The following is a 15,813-nucleotide window of genomic DNA, read 5'->3' on the forward strand; positions in this document are numbered from 1 at the left end:
AGTTTGTGTCAGCCTTATTGATTCTTTATTAGTGGACAGTGAGAGTTTCACAGAGAATCAAATTTATAAAACAGACTGACTAAAAAAAGTGTTAAAATTCAACAGTTAAAATGGGCTACTTAAAATGGCTAACAGAAATACCAATGTCCAAATAAAATCTTCAACTCAACCAGATCGCCCAATAAGGTCTTTTTAAGAGTTCCAAAATGTCTGTGATGCATATAAAATTATTCAGGAGGGGGAAATTTCTCCTTATTCTTTTTTTAGTGGGGGTATACGATTTTTGCATCGATGCAGTGACAGAAGATAATAAATTATAGCGTAGTGACATTCCTTCTTAGTTTTCCAACAGTGGCTGGATAATAAAGTTCATTCATTCCTTCATTCATTTTCTGTAACCGCTTATTCCATAAGGGTCGCGGGTTGCTGGAGTCTATCCCAGCTGACATTGGGCGAGAGGCGGGGTTCACCCTGGACAAGTCGCCAGTTCATCGCAGGGCTGACACATAGACAGACAACCACTCACACTCACATTCACACCTACGGGCAATTTAGAGTCACCAATTAACCTAGCATGCATGTCTTTGGACTGTGGGAGGAAGCCGGAGAACCCGGAGAGAACCCACACAGACACAGGGAGAACACGCAAACACCACACAGAAAGGCCCTGCCCCAGCAAGCCGGGGATCGAACTCAGGACCTTCTTGCTGTGAGGCAGCAGTGCTAACCACTGCACCACAGTGCTGCCCATAATAAAGTTATAAAATTCAAAATAATTTCCTGTTCCCAATGAACGCTGTAGCAACCAGCATCCTAGCAACGTCATATTGAATTGTGGGAGAATAGGACAAGCGCAAAATTGCAGAGGGAGGCTAACATCAAGTGCAAGTGATAAAAAAAACACACCCAGTATTTTGAAAGCAGACATCAGGGCACATTTCTGATTTTGTGAACTTACCGGGAAGCACAAACTGGACAAGACACATGTCTCTGACAGAAAAATCAAATACCTTGGAAATACCACCAACTTGAGGAATCATCTTAGCCGTTTTCATGTTGAGAAGCTATCGGCTGGTGCTGTAAAGAAAACAGCGGACCCAGTCCAGCCAAGAATTAATGAGACGCTATCAACTTTGCTGCCCGACTCTGAGAAAGGGAAGAGAATCACCCAGTCTCTGGAAACTTTCTTAGCTAAAGATCGACAGTCTCATACGGTTGTGGAGAATCCCGGGTTTCACCACCTGTTGAAGACACTGGAGCCACGGTACAAGCTCCCATTATGTAGACATTTTACAGAAAAGGTCCTACCTGCACTCTACAACAAAACTAAAGCCCAGGGAATTGTGTCAATGCACCAAGCTAGCCATAACATGTGATTCCTGGACTTCTGTAGCAACAGAGTTTTATTTAACAGTAAGGGTACATTATGTTAGCAAGGACTTGCAGGTTTTGTTGTATGTGCTGCAAAAGAGATCCGTTTATGAGTCTCACACAGGTGTACATCTGGCAGAGCTATTGTCAAATGTCGTGGAAGAATGGCAACTATCAGGAAAAAAGATGCAGTGCTGGTGACAGTCAGCGTGTCCAATATGATTATTGCAGCTCAAGTCGGAAAATTCCCTCATTTAAAATGCTTCACTCACACGTTGAATCTCGCATCCCAGTGAGCACTTCAAGAGCCCACGCTCTCCAGGCTTCTGGGCAGAGTCCAGCAGATATTTACATTGTTCCACTGCAGCACTACAGCGAACCACTACCTGAATGTGAAACAGAAATGTCTGGGCCTGAAAAATCATAAGCTGGTAACTGATGTTGCCACAAGGTGGAGCAGCGCATACGACATGGTTGAGAGGTTCGTGGAACAACAATCTGCAATCTGTGCCACCTTGCTGTCTTCAGAGGGGAGAAAGGGACAGTCAGACCTCTGTACTCTCAATGAAACAGATGTGTCAAATGCAGAGGACACTTTGAGTGCATTAAAGCCAGTGAAGGATGCAACCACACTGATGTCAGAAGTAATCAGTTGGTGATTAATTTAATAATGGATTTATAATCAATTAATTGTTGCAGCTTCAATTTAAATATTTTCTTGTATGCCACATTCAGGACCTTCAGTGTCAGAAGACAGTTGTTAGAAGCTGCAGCTAGACTGCAGAAGTATTATTTTGTTTTTGAGAATGGAACAATTTCATACAAATATATTGAGGCCAGATCTATACAATTTATAGATATTTTTTTTACAATTTCATTTTAAGATTTTATGTTATGTTCTAAAGCACTTTATGAACAATAAAGAAGGGAGTTCATATTTATCTGACTGCTTGTATTAACTGATCGAAAAAGTAGACGTGCAGTAATATAGAAAATTGAGGATGGAATGCATCATGATGCATCATGACATCATGTTCCTCGACAACCAAAACATACGCTGCATCCTCCACAGCCACTGAGTTCATTATCAAGGGTGATACCAAGGTACTTGAAGTTTTTGACCATCTCTACTGTCTCACTGTTGATGGTGGTTTGGTACTTTAGGAGAGGGAAACGGGGTACCATCCAAGCTGTATACAGCAAGGATGGGTCCCTATTGACTTCAAATGAGGAGGAAATTCGGTGGAAGGAGTAATTTGAGGAACTTCTAAATGAAACTAACCCACCCTCTATGGTAGAGGCAGAGCTGGAGGATGATGGGGGATCAGCGTCAATTTCCCTGGAGGAAGTCACTGAGGTAGTCAAACACTCCGTAGTGGCAAAGTCAAGGGTTTGATGAGATCAGCCTGGAAATGTTGATGGCCTTGGGTGTTGAGGGGCAGTGGGGTCAGTGTCTAAGGAGTGGCAGACCAGGATGGTGGTTCCCCTTTTTGAAATGGGTGCCAATTATAGAGGCATCACATTACTCTCCCTGGGAAAGGAAGAATGAGGGTTCCGCCCCAGTCGTGGAACAATGGACCAGCTTTTCACACTTGCAAGGATCCTGCTGGGGGCCTGGCACTATGCCTACTCAGTCTACATGTGTTTTGTGGATTTGGAGAAGGCGTATGAGCAGGTTCCACAGGAGACATTGTGGGAGGTGCTGCAGGAGTATGGGGTGAGGGGGTCACTGCTTAGGGCCACTCAATCTTTGTATGCCCAAAGCAGAAGCTGTGTCCAGGTCCTCAGTAGCAAGTTGGACTCTTTTCTGGTGGGGGTTGGCCTCCGTCAGGGCTGCGTCTTATCACCAATTCTGTTCATGACTTTCATGGATAGGATATTGAGGCGCAGTCATGGGGTGGAGGGTGTGCAGTTCGATGTGCTCAGTGGATCAGTTCACATCCGAGTGTGAAGCAGCTGGGTTGAGGATCAGCACCTCTACGTCTCAAGCCATGGTTCTCAGCAGGAAACCGGTGGATTGTCTACTCCGAGTAGGGAATGAGTCCTTACCCCAAGTGAGGGAGTTCAAGTATCTCGGGGTCTTGTCCTTGAATGAGTGGTCAATGGACCATGAGATGCAGTGCAGCAGGAGCGGTATTGCGTTCGCTTTACTGCACTCTTGTGACGAAAAGTGAGCTTCGCTAGAAGGTGGTCAATCTTCATTCCTCTTCTCACCTACGGTCATGAAGGGTGGGTCATGACTGAAAGAACAAGGTCGTGGATACAAGTGGCCGACATGGGTTTTCTAAGGAGGGTGGCTGGCATCTCCCTCAGGGATAGGGTGAGAAGCTCAATCATTCATGAGGAAGCTGGAGTAGAGCTGCTGTTCCTTTGCTTAGAAAGGAGCCAGTTGAGGTGGTTTGTCATCTTGTAAGGATGCAACCTTGTCATCTCCCTAGGGCGGTGTTCCAGGCACATCCAGCTGGGAGGAGGCCACAGAGCAGACCGCGGACGAGCTGGAGGGATTATATCTCTACCCTGGCCTGGGAACACCTTGGGATCCCCCAGTCAGAGTTGGTTAATGTAACCAGGGAACAGGATGTCTGGGGTCCCCTGCTGGAACTGTTACCCCCACGTTTTGGATTAGGGGTTGAAGATAGATAGATTGATGGATGGATAATCATCATCATCATTATTATGCAGCTCTGCTGGCTGAGGAGTGGGGGAGAGAGATGGTGCGGTAGAGAGGAGAGGCAAAACAATCCAGTCTAGCTTCACCTGAGCCAGGTGGAGGAGCAGTTATGCAGCTGTCTGTGCTCCTCCTTTTCCTCCTCTCCCACCTAATCCGCATCTCCTCTTCCAATCCTCGCTTCTCTGACCCGCTATGAAACAGTCAGTAGGAGTTTCTGAAGTTTGAAATGCGCAAAATTACAGAAGGATATATCCAACCAGCATACCTTTTTTTCTCCGGGTCGGCCCGGACAACTGTGATCCTGTCCTGTGCAGGTCTGTTTAGCTTTATTAGGCTTTATAATCCAAAAAAAATATTTCTTCTTCCTTATAACTGAGTTTATACATACACATGCACACATGGCTGTTTAACATTAATGAAAGGTGTTCTGTGATTGTGGAGACGTGTGTGTTTCGGTGAAACCCGCTGGGTGCTATCTTGTGCTCAAAGACCACAGACTTTGTGCTTCAGCCAGGGTTTAGCTGGTCTAAAGTGCAAGAACAAAGTGCTTTGAGGATTACTGTAGATGGTACTGCAGGAGTATGGTGTGTACCATGTCCTTTTTTTTTTTTGCAGCTGGTTTCGATCAGCTTTCAGAATGATCATTTCTGGGAAAATATTTCAAGGTGATTTTACTCATTCTAAGCTCTCTTGACTCATGACTTGCTGGTAATCATCACTAGTTTGGCTCTGAAGATTTACATCTCTTTCCACTGCAAATTTTTGTCACCATGATGATGAAGGTCATTTGACTATTGAGCTCTCCACACAGGTCAGTGGGAAGAAATTATGTACCACATGAGAAAAATTGGATAATTTCAAAGTGGCAGGTGGTGTCCCTTGACCATGATATGCTAATGAGTCCAGAATAACAACTCTGATCCAATATACTGCTCAGGGACACAGACCAAGAGCTCCCATCAGTACAGATGCACAAAAAAAAAATCGGCATGGTGTGAAACACACAGAGCACTAAAAGTAACTTAACTCTTATCTCTCCACAGGAAACAAGAAGCTATTCATTTTATTGGTTTAATAATAATGTTGTAAATGTGACATCTCTTTTAATGATCATTTATGCATGGACTTTTCTGTCAACTTTTTTTTCAATGAGTCTGACTATGGTTTTTGGGAAAAAGGTCCCTGTTTTGTCTTAAGCACAACAGCAGTCACTACCACCACCACCACTTATTTATTATGTATCATTGTTGGCTCTTTATCATTTCTTATAATATGTGGCAACATTCTTGTAATAACCTCCATCATTTACTTCAAACAGCTCCACACTCCTACAAACTTCCTCATTCTCTCTCTTGCTGTAGCTGACCTGCTTGTTGGGGTTTTACTTTTGTCTTATGGCTTGATACCGACAACAATGAGCTCTTGTTTGGTACAAGACCAATTTGATCTCTATTTGTGCACGTCCTCTGTGTGGAACTTGTGCTTCATTTCTGTTGACAGATATTATGCTGTGTGTCAGCCTCTGAGGTACAGAACTAAAATAAATGTCCGTGTTACTGTGATCATGATCCTGCTGAGCTGGATTATATCTGGTTTTAGCCTCTCAATTACAGGTTTACAAGATATTTTATGTTTTTTCCTCCCAGCTATCATAATGTGTGCCATCTACCTAAAGATTTTGATTGTGGCACAGAGACAGGCATGCAGCATCCAGAACACAACCTGTCAGAGCACAAAGTCTGAAAGTAAGATGGAGAGAAAGGCGACCAAAACTCTGGCTATTGTGATGGGAGTTTTTCTAATCTGTTGGACTCCTTTTTTTATTTGTTTCTTCTTAGAAATTTTCATTTCTTACAAAATACCATTTGCTATGCGCTCTGCATTAAGGTGGTTTGGATGGTTCAATTCAGTACTCAATCCATTCATCTATGGTTTCTTTTACAGCTGGTTTCGATCAGCTTTCAGAATGATCATTTCTGGGAAAATATTTCAAGGTGATTTTACTCATTCTAAGCTCTCTTGACTCATGACTTGAGGTGGTGAAATATTTGAGATGGTAACCATCACTGAAGAGTTATATCTCTTTCATCCATGTTACACATAAAAATTGCAACTGTACTATATATGAAGTATCTGCATGTACAACTCAGTGCACAAATAGAGGTGCATTGTAAACACTTTGTCTGGTAATCACAATGTGAACGTGTCAAAGTAAATGCAGGACACACATATCTCATTTTTGTCTCATTTTCTGTATGCATTCAGTTATAGATGCATCATAATGAATGAAGGAGTACAGCTCTGAATTTTTGTCTCTGTGAAGAAAGCTTTCAGAATGAATGTTGAAATCATCTTTCTCTCACAGTAGTTTTCATTTAGTGTCTTCAACATTTGTTTTGGCTGCAGGTGGAAACAGAATTAAGGAATAGATGGAAGTTTAATCAGTGTGAATAATCAGCTCAGATCAAATAAAACAGTATAATGAATAGACCATGTTTATTTACAGTAAAAATCATTTTGGCAGTAAGTTACACATTGTCCACAACATTATGAAGACTCACACAAGAAAGGTAACCTTTTTATCTTATGGTCCAAAAACAGCTGAAGTGAAAGAATGTGGGTTACTTTTGTCTCTGTCTTTCCCTGTTCAGTGTCTTTAGATAATACATTTATGAATATATACTCAAACATCCACTACAGTACAACCACTTTTTATGCAAGTTAATAAATTCTTATTCTCTGCTTTGACACTTATGAAGATGCTGTGAATCCAAGACTAAACAGAGAAAATGTCCACTTTCACAGCCTTTGATGATCATAGTCATTTATGTTGTCCACACTGCTGTTTGTGTCTTTTAACATCATTGAGTCATGAAGTGGACACTTGGCTTGCCATTGGGAGACAATTTGATTTGAATTCCTAAAACAACACAGGCAGTTTTTTTTTTTTTTGTTTGTGTGTGTGTGCGTGTCTGTGTGTGTGTATTAATATTTCCAGCATATGCGCTTTATCAGTCCTCAGCTGTCACACATCTACCCATTCTCTGTACATAATTTCTGTAATATTTAGCTGTAAGTATGTTGCAGCTGGATTTAGGTTCATATGTGTCTGGTTATGGTGAGATGAAGAGAAATAAAATACTCAGACACAATATCTGTCTTTGTCTCTTATTCCAAAGTATTATTTATTACTGGAAACAAGAACCTCCATGTACATCTGGAGAAGAAGCACATGAGACTGAAGCAAAATTGTGTATATAGCAGTTTATACTTGAACATTTGAACATAACTCTTTGTTATAAAGGTACAGGTTTAACAGCAAGGTCAGAGCACATAGTCTACGGCACAGCTGGTCTCCAGTCTCTCTGAGAATCTCTTAACATAACTGTTCTCTCTTATCTCTACTTCTCTTCACTTGCTGTGAACAAGGCCACACTCTTCTCCCTGACCTTTACATGTTCACTGTCCAGACCTGGCAACAGTTGACATGCAGTTAATACACTTGTACAAATTGAATACTTTTACACAGAAGGTGTCCAATTCTCACTGACAGAGAGAAAAAGGACTGACTCATTTCCAGGATATTATCTATGCCACTGGCTGTGGTGTGTAATTTGGCCTGTGTAATTTGCACTTATGTGGCTTGGATGGTCAAATTCAATGTTCAATCCATTCATCTATGTTTTCTCTTATAGTTGGTTTTAGTAATCATCACTAGTTTGTCTCTGAAGATTTACATCTCTTTCTACTGCAGCTCATATAAAATTTGCCACTGTACTATGTATAAAGTATCTGTATGTACAACTCAGTACACAGATAGCAGTACATAGTAAACAGTACATACAATAATCTCAATGTAAATGACTATCAATAATCACAGGATCCACTTATCTCATAGTTTTCCTCATTTCTTACTGTATGTATTCAGTCATAGATGCTGCATAATGAATGCAGGAGTACAGCTCTGAAGTTCACTGTGAATAAAACTTGAGGAATTATTGAATGCTGATCTTGGTTTTACAGTAGTTTGCAGTCAGTGTCTTCATCAGTTGTTGTAACTTCAAATGAAAACAAAAAGAAATAGAATACAGTTTGATCACTGACCAGAATAACTAAAAAGTCCTTCATCTGCTGTAACATTTAAATCAGTTGACAACAAGTGGCATATTGTCCACAATATTGTGTAGATTTTAATGATGAGAGACAACTTGTAGTTTTCACAGTACAATCATAGCTCAAGTAAAGAATGGTGGATTACTTTTGTCTCTGATCAGATACAAAACTTATGCATCACTTTTTTGACTAATGACAAAAAATGACTAAAAAGAATGTTAAAATACAACAGTTAAAATGGGCTACTTAAAATACCAATGTCCAAATAAAATCTTCAACTTAACCAGATCACCCACTAAGGTCTGTAGAGTGTCAAAATGTCTGTGATGCATATAAAGTTATTCAGGAAGGGGAAATTTCTACTTATTCTTTTTTTTTTAGTGGGGGTAGCAAGGGGTAGGCCTTGTATCGTTGTCCTTCTGCTGTTCCTTTTGGTCTTCTCCTCCACACAGTTCTGCTGCCCCTCCTCTCTCGGACTGTACCTGGGCTGTTGCTACAAGCCATCTTGTCCTTATGCGCAACGTAACCTGAGTGAGGTCCTTGTCCTGAGACTTCATCTGGAGACCCCTCTTTCCATGGGGGATAGTGAGTAGGGTTTCCAGGTGAGAAGCGATGTAGGCAGGCAGTGATCCACCTAACATTCAGAACAGCAAGCTGGGGGTCCGCACATCAGCTGTCCAAGTTTGGGAGCGTTGCTGTCCACAGAGCTGTCCTCCTTCCAGCATGCCACATGGCTTCCATCTCCCTACTTTAACACCTCCATCTCTGCCATGGGGAACCTTGTTTGCTGGATTCAATGCACCTGTGGACAGAGACACAGCCAAGAACAAATACATCCAAGCTAAAGTCCAAGTTCTACACTTCCTCCCCAAAGTCACAATCAATTTTAATCACATTTTCTATCCACCCATATTCATTCATTCATTCATTGTCCATAAGCACTTATCCTTGAAGGGTTGTGGAGGGCTGGAACCTATGCCAGTGGACATTGAGCAAGAGGCAGGGTACACCTGGGACAAGTCACCAGTTCATCGCAGGGCTGACACATAGAGACAGACAGCCATTCACTCTCACATTCACACAAATGGGTAATTTAGTTGGTTGGTTGCTGTGAGGCAGCCAACCACTGCACCACTGTGCCACCTGAAATTTATTTCTCACTTGTTTATTGTACTTTATCTTACCAAGTATTTTGGTTTCCAAACTGCATCTGTTTCACAAAGTTAAGTAAGCATTTAATTGTGTTACCAAGATGGAAGATCACTTGACCATGGATATCTCTCCCCACAAGTTAATGGAAAGATTTGGTGTATTGCATGCATGCATTCTACTTTGGCCTATGCACTTACACAATTTGAAAGTTGTGTTATTTGTATACAGATTGAAGAGAAGAGGATGGAGTTGCATTTAGGTATGACCCAGCACTTTTATACTTAAAAGTCAGAATATTTAAACCTGTGTTGATGATTCCTCTGAATTCACAGAAGTCTAATATAAAACTGTACTACTTTGAGTTGCCCTTTAAGAGACTCCCATGACCATCATATGCTAATGAGCCCCGAAGACTAACTTATCTAATGTACTGCTCAGACCAAGAGCTCCCATCAGTACAGATACACAAACAAGATCAGCAGTGTCAAACACAATGAGCACTAAAATTAACTGAAAATCTCTCTCTACAGAAACTACATACTATTAATTTTAGTGATTTCGGTCATGTCATTGCAAATGTTATTTCACTATTAATAATCATTTATGCATGGAATCTAACTTTTCTGTCAACAGGTCTGATCATGTTTTTGAGGGAAAAATTCTCTGTCTTAGATCAGTCAACACCACAAAGTATTTTTTATATATTTTTGTTGGCTCTTTATCATTTCTTATAATATGTGGCAACCTTCTTGTAATAACCTCCATCATTTACTTCAAACAGCTCCACACTCCTACAAACTACCTCATCCTCTCTCTCGCTGTAGCTGACCTGTGTGTTGGGGTTTTACTTTTGCCTTTTGGCGTGATACCAGTTGGATATAACTCTTGTAGGATAATAGGTACTGTTGATCTCTGTCTGTGCTCATCTTCTGTGTGGAACTTGTGCTTTATTTCTGTTGACAGATATTATGCTGTGTGTCAGCCTCTGAGGTACAGAACTAAAATAAATGTCCGTGTTACTGTGATCATGATCCTGGTGAGCTGGACTATATCTATTCTTGGCCAATTGATTAGAGGTTTGCAAGATATATTTTGTTTTTACCTCCCAGCTATCATAACGTGTGTCATCTACCTAAAGATTTTGATTGTGGCACAGAGACAGGCACGCAGCATCCAGAACACAACCTGTCAGAGCACAAAGTCTGAAAGTAAGATGGAGAGAAAGGCGACTAAAACTCTGGCTATTGTGATGGGAGTTTTTCTGATCTGTTGGACTCCGTTCTTTCTATGTTGGGCCTTGGAACCTTTCACTAATTACAAAATACCATTTGGAATGTTTTTAGTGTTTCGGTGGTTTGGATGGTTCAATTCAATGCTCAATCCATTCATCTATGGTTTCTTTTACAGCTGGTTTCGATCAGCTTTCAGAATGATCATTTCTGGGAAAATATTTCAAGGTGATTTTACTCATTCTAAGCTCTCTTGACTCATGACTTGCTGGTAATCATCACTAGTTTGGCTCTGAAGATTTACATCTCTTTCTACTGCAGCTTATATAAAATTTGTCACTGTACTATGCATAAAGTATCTGTATGTACAACTCAGTACACAGATAGCAGTACATAGTAAATAGTACATACAATAATCTCAATGATAATGTGTGTAAATAATCACAGGATCCACATATCTCATAGTTTTTCCTCATTTCTTACTGTATGTATTCAGTCATAGATGCTGTATAATGAATACAGGAGTACAGCTCTGAAGTTCTCTGTGAATAAAATTTCAGGAATGAAGTATTGTTGAAATTGTCTTTCTACTACAGGAGTTTCCAATAATCGCCTTCATGATTTGTTTTGGATGGAGATAGAAACAGAATTAAGTATGAGTTTTCAACAACACTGGAGTATAATGAAGAATAATAACTTTTAATTTCCACAGCACAAAAATAGCTAAAGTAAAGAATGGTGGATTACTTTAGTCTCTTCTCAGATAACAAATTTATGGATGTGCACTTTAACATCCTTTACAGTAGAATCACTTTTTTGTGCAAGTTAATAAGTTTTCATTCTGTCTCTGCTTTAACACTTCTGAAGATGCTGTGAATCCAAGACTAAACAGAGAGAATATCAACTTTTATGTCCCATGATGATCATGGCCTTTTATATTGTCCACACTGCAGTGTGTGTCTTAACAACATGATGAGGGGACACTCAGCTTTTTATTTGTGAAACAGTTTCGCAGTGATTCAGATTGCAGGAGTTTTTAAATGTGAGGACTGTGTACCAGTTTATGAATTCTCAATTATCAGTCTTCAGTCTGACTTTTACATCTCTGCCGTGGTTTAATCAGTGACCAATCAATGCACCAACATTACAACATAGTTGTTAAATGAAGACATTTTAATGCAATGCAAAATTCTGTGAGGCAATGTTTCCATCGATGAGGTTTTAACCTCAAAACCTTTTATGTGTGTGTATGTGTTTCAGGCAGGGCTGAATTATCTTTATAGGGGTTCCTAGATGAGCTCCATGTTCATACTGCCACCACACATTTACTCATTCTCTGTACATCATTTGTTTATTAGTTAGCTATCAGTATGTGACAATACAAGAAGAACTAAAACAACAAGGGCTCTACTAGATGGGGCATCAAGTCCCTTTAGTTACAGTGAGATGAAGGGTAATTAGATACTATAATAATTAATATTTAAATATCTGTCTTTGTCTCTTATTCTAAATGATTATTTATTGCTTGCAAACTAGAATCTCCATGCACATCTGGGGAAGAAGCACATGAGACTGAAGAGAAATTGTCTACATTGCAGCTTACACAGAATATTTGAATATCACTATTAAAAATAGGGGAATGTTTAGCAACAAGGTCAGAGCACAGGCTGCAGTACAGCTGGTCTCCAGTCTCTCTCAGGTTCTTGAATAACTTTCTTCTACTGTCTGTACTTGATGTGTAACACTCAATATGAGGAAGGCCAAACTCTTCTCCCTCACCTTTACATGCTCACAGTCATTTCCTGGCAACAGTTGTGATGCAGTTGATATACAAATTGGATACTTTTACACATTCACACAGGGAGGTGTCTACTTGTCACAGACACAGAGAAAGACAGAAAAGCTAAACATTTCTGCAGGACTTTCTCTTTATCATTACAGTTTCACAGCAGCCACTCTTAAGGCCCTGTCTTACACCCGGCACAAAGCTGTTGCACTGGTGGTGCAGGTGGATGTGTAATCTTTGCCATCTTTCCCACCTTGCCATCTGCAAGATATCAAATACCCTTGTACCTGGTCTGTACAGGTGAGGCCTGACAATGGAGGCAAAATGAGGGCAGGTTTGCTATTTTGTGCTCGGCACATTGGAGTAAAAACTACTTGCACCTTGGACCGGCTAAAGGCTGGTTGAAGTGCAAAGTCTGTGGCGCCGTTGGTCTGTCTGTACAAGATAGCATGATTTCATCAGGATGATGTCATCAGGACTATATGTGCTCGGGTACTTTTGTACTTTTTGTATTTTAATATATCTTCAAAATGAGTGCGCTTTTACAGAGTGAGTTAAAACCTCTTAATTCTGTTGAGTTTACAACAGTGCCATGTCCACAGCTTATATGTTTAAGTGGGGACTCGTCCAACATATCTGTGGAATGGTAAGATTAACAAACAAGAAACGAAATTCACATTTTCTGTCAATACTGTAGTTAGCATGTAAATGAATGTGTACTCATGGAAATGCCGGCTGCTCTGTGACCTTTCAATTGAAAACTCACTTGACCAAATTGGAGGTGACAGCAGTTTTGTTCAGAGCACAAATAAAAACCCTCACATGCCCCTCGAACCCAAAAGGCCTTGTGTCATACAGACATGGCTGTTCCTTAACCAAATTGATGGGGCGATCCTCTCTTTCCTCCATCCAAAACTCTGCCAGTACTGACAGTTTTTGATTGACTCACTGTTGGCTGACTTTGTGAAAACAGAAGTTTTTATTTATGTTAGGGAGCCTCCAGCCTGCTTCTTAGTGAGATAGCTTTGACCATGCGTACTTCCAGACCATGCCTTGGCCTGCTAGCATCCAGATCACTAGTTTCCCGCCGGTTTCCCAGCTTGCTAGCAACCAGTCTTCTACTCAGCTTGCACTCCAGTCGATTAGACTAAAGTTTGTGAGCCTGCAGCTTGCCTGCTGTAGCTTTGTGCCTTCATGTCCTGAGTCAGCTAGCCATCGGTCTACTAGCCTCCAGCCTGTCCCTGTTCCCAAGTTGACTAGCTTCCCAACTGTTTCCTCCTTCAATGATTCCCAGGATTCTCCTTTCTGGGAAACACAGATAACTCTCAAGACAGCGTCCACAAGAAAGCAAGACACCAGATGATGTCAAAACTTCCTGTTCTCAATATCATTCAGCTCCCTGGTCTCCTTTCTTTCGACCTTGGTCTAGAGCCAGACTGCTAGCCTTGCCTAGAGCTACATTCCTGGAAGCCTTTAAGAAGGAAGCATGGCACTCACTAATGACATTCCTTCCAGCTGCCCTGCATCCCAGAGTTTCGGCTACCCAGTGTCCTGGAGCCTCAGCTGTCAAGCATCCAGATGCATCTGCTGCCAACTAATCATGAATTTCCATTGCCAAGTACCTTCTGTTCGTGTTGCAACCATATCCTGTTACACCTGTGCTGCACTACGTACTGTTCTGTCTGTTGTCTATTTCAAGCTGATCCTCTGTTAAACAATGCAGAATTTTTTTTTTTTTTTTCCTGAAACTTTTCATGAACAATAGCAGTAAAGGTGAGACTACTGACAAAGACATTGTACTCCCTGTGACTACTTAAATATAAAAGTCAACTAGTGTTTTGTCAGTTTAATCCTTTTGAATGCGATACTTCCATACTGCCATCATTTGTAGTAAGGAAAAGTCAGGATATTTTGGCCTTTGTTGCTCTGACTTTTATGAGCTCTCAAAGTTTATGGAAGTGTGATATTAAATTGTACCATGCTGAGAACCCCTTTAAGAGTCTCCCTTGACAATGATATGCTAATGAGACCAAGAAAATAACTCATCTCAATACACTGAGCAGTGGCACAGACCAAGAGCTCCCATCAGTACAGAAGCACAAACAAAATCAGCATGGAATGAAACAAACAGAGCACTAAAACTAACTGAAAATCTCTCTGTACAGAAAACTACACACTATTAATGTTCTTGATTTCAGACTTGTTATTGCAAATATTAGTTCACTATTAATGATCATTTATACATGGAACCTAACTTTTTTGTCAACAGCTCTGACAATGTTTTTGGGAAAAAAGTTCTCTGTTTTGAATCATTCATTGCCACATACTTATCATATATTGTTATTGGTTCTTTATCAGTTCTTATAATGTGTGGGAACCTTCTTGTAATAACTTCCATCATTTACTTCAAACAGCTCCACACTCCTACAAACTTCCTCATCCTCTCTCTTGCTGTAGCTGACCTGTGTGTTGGGGTTTTACTTTTGCCTTTTGGGGTGATACCAGTTGGATATAACTCTTGTAGGATAATAGGTACTGTTGATCTCTATCTGTGTGCATCTTCTGTGTGGAACTTGTGCTTTATTTCTGTTGACAGATATTATGCTGTGTGTCAGCCTCTGAGGTACAGAACTAAAATAAATGTCCGTATTAGTGTGATCATGATCCTGGTGAGCTGGACTCTATCTGCTCTTGGGCAATTAGCTGGGACTTTACAAGATATCATTTGTTTTTACCTCCCAGCTATCGTAACGTGTGGCATCTACCTAAAGATTTTGACAGTGGCACAGAGACAGGCACGCAGCATCCAGAACACAACCTGTCAGAGCACAAAGTCTGAAAGTAAGATGGAGAGAAAGGCGACTAAAACTCTGGCTATTGTGACGGGAGTTTTTCTGATCTGTTGGTCTCCTTTCTTTCTCGGTTTGGCATCTGAGCGCACCGTCAAATACAAAATGTCATTAACAGTGGTTTTGTCATTAAAGTGGCTTGGATGGTCAAATTCAGTGCTCAATCCATTCATCTATGGTTTCTTTTACAGCTGGTTTCGATCAGCTTTCAGAATGATCATTTCTGGGAAAATATTTCAAGGTGATTTTACTCATTCTAAGCTCTCTTGACTCATGACTTGCTGGTAATCATCACTAGTTTGGCTCTGAAGATTTACATCTCTTTCTACTGCAGCTCATATAAAATTAGCCACTGTACTATGTATAAAGTATCTGTATGTTCAACTCAGTACACAGATAGCAGTACATAGTAAATAGTACATACAATAATCTCAATGATAATGTCTGTAAATAATCACAGGATCCACATATCTCATAGTTTTCCTCATTTCTTACTGTATGTATTCAGTCATAGATGCTGCATAATGAATGTAGGAGTACAGCTCTGAAGTTCTCTGAGAATTAAAACTGAGGAATTAATTGATGTTGAAGTGATCTTTCTCTTACAATAGATTATAGTCGGTGTGCTCATTTGTTTTGGCT

At 40.6% G+C, this 15,813-nt stretch overlaps 1 protein-coding gene across 1 annotated transcript; it reads left to right on the forward strand.

Annotated features, from left to right (window-relative positions):
• Nucleotides 1-3,362: 3,362 nt before the first annotated feature.
• LOC146313992 (trace amine-associated receptor 1-like) lies at nucleotides 3,363-10,793 on the forward strand. The gene is made up of 2 exons (XM_084737037.1): nucleotides 3,363-3,541; nucleotides 9,980-10,793. Exons 1-2 carry the CDS (start codon nucleotides 3,363-3,365, stop codon nucleotides 10,791-10,793), a joined length of 993 nt encoding a protein of 330 aa, XP_084593163.1.
• Nucleotides 10,794-15,813: the final 5,020 nt, after the last annotated feature.

The sequence above is a fragment of the Lutjanus erythropterus genome, chromosome 15 (assembly GCF_056507025.1).
Source record: "Lutjanus erythropterus isolate fLutEry1 chromosome 15, fLutEry1.hap2, whole genome shotgun sequence".
Lineage (NCBI taxonomy): Eukaryota > Metazoa > Chordata > Actinopteri > Lutjaniformes > Lutjanidae > Lutjanus > Lutjanus erythropterus.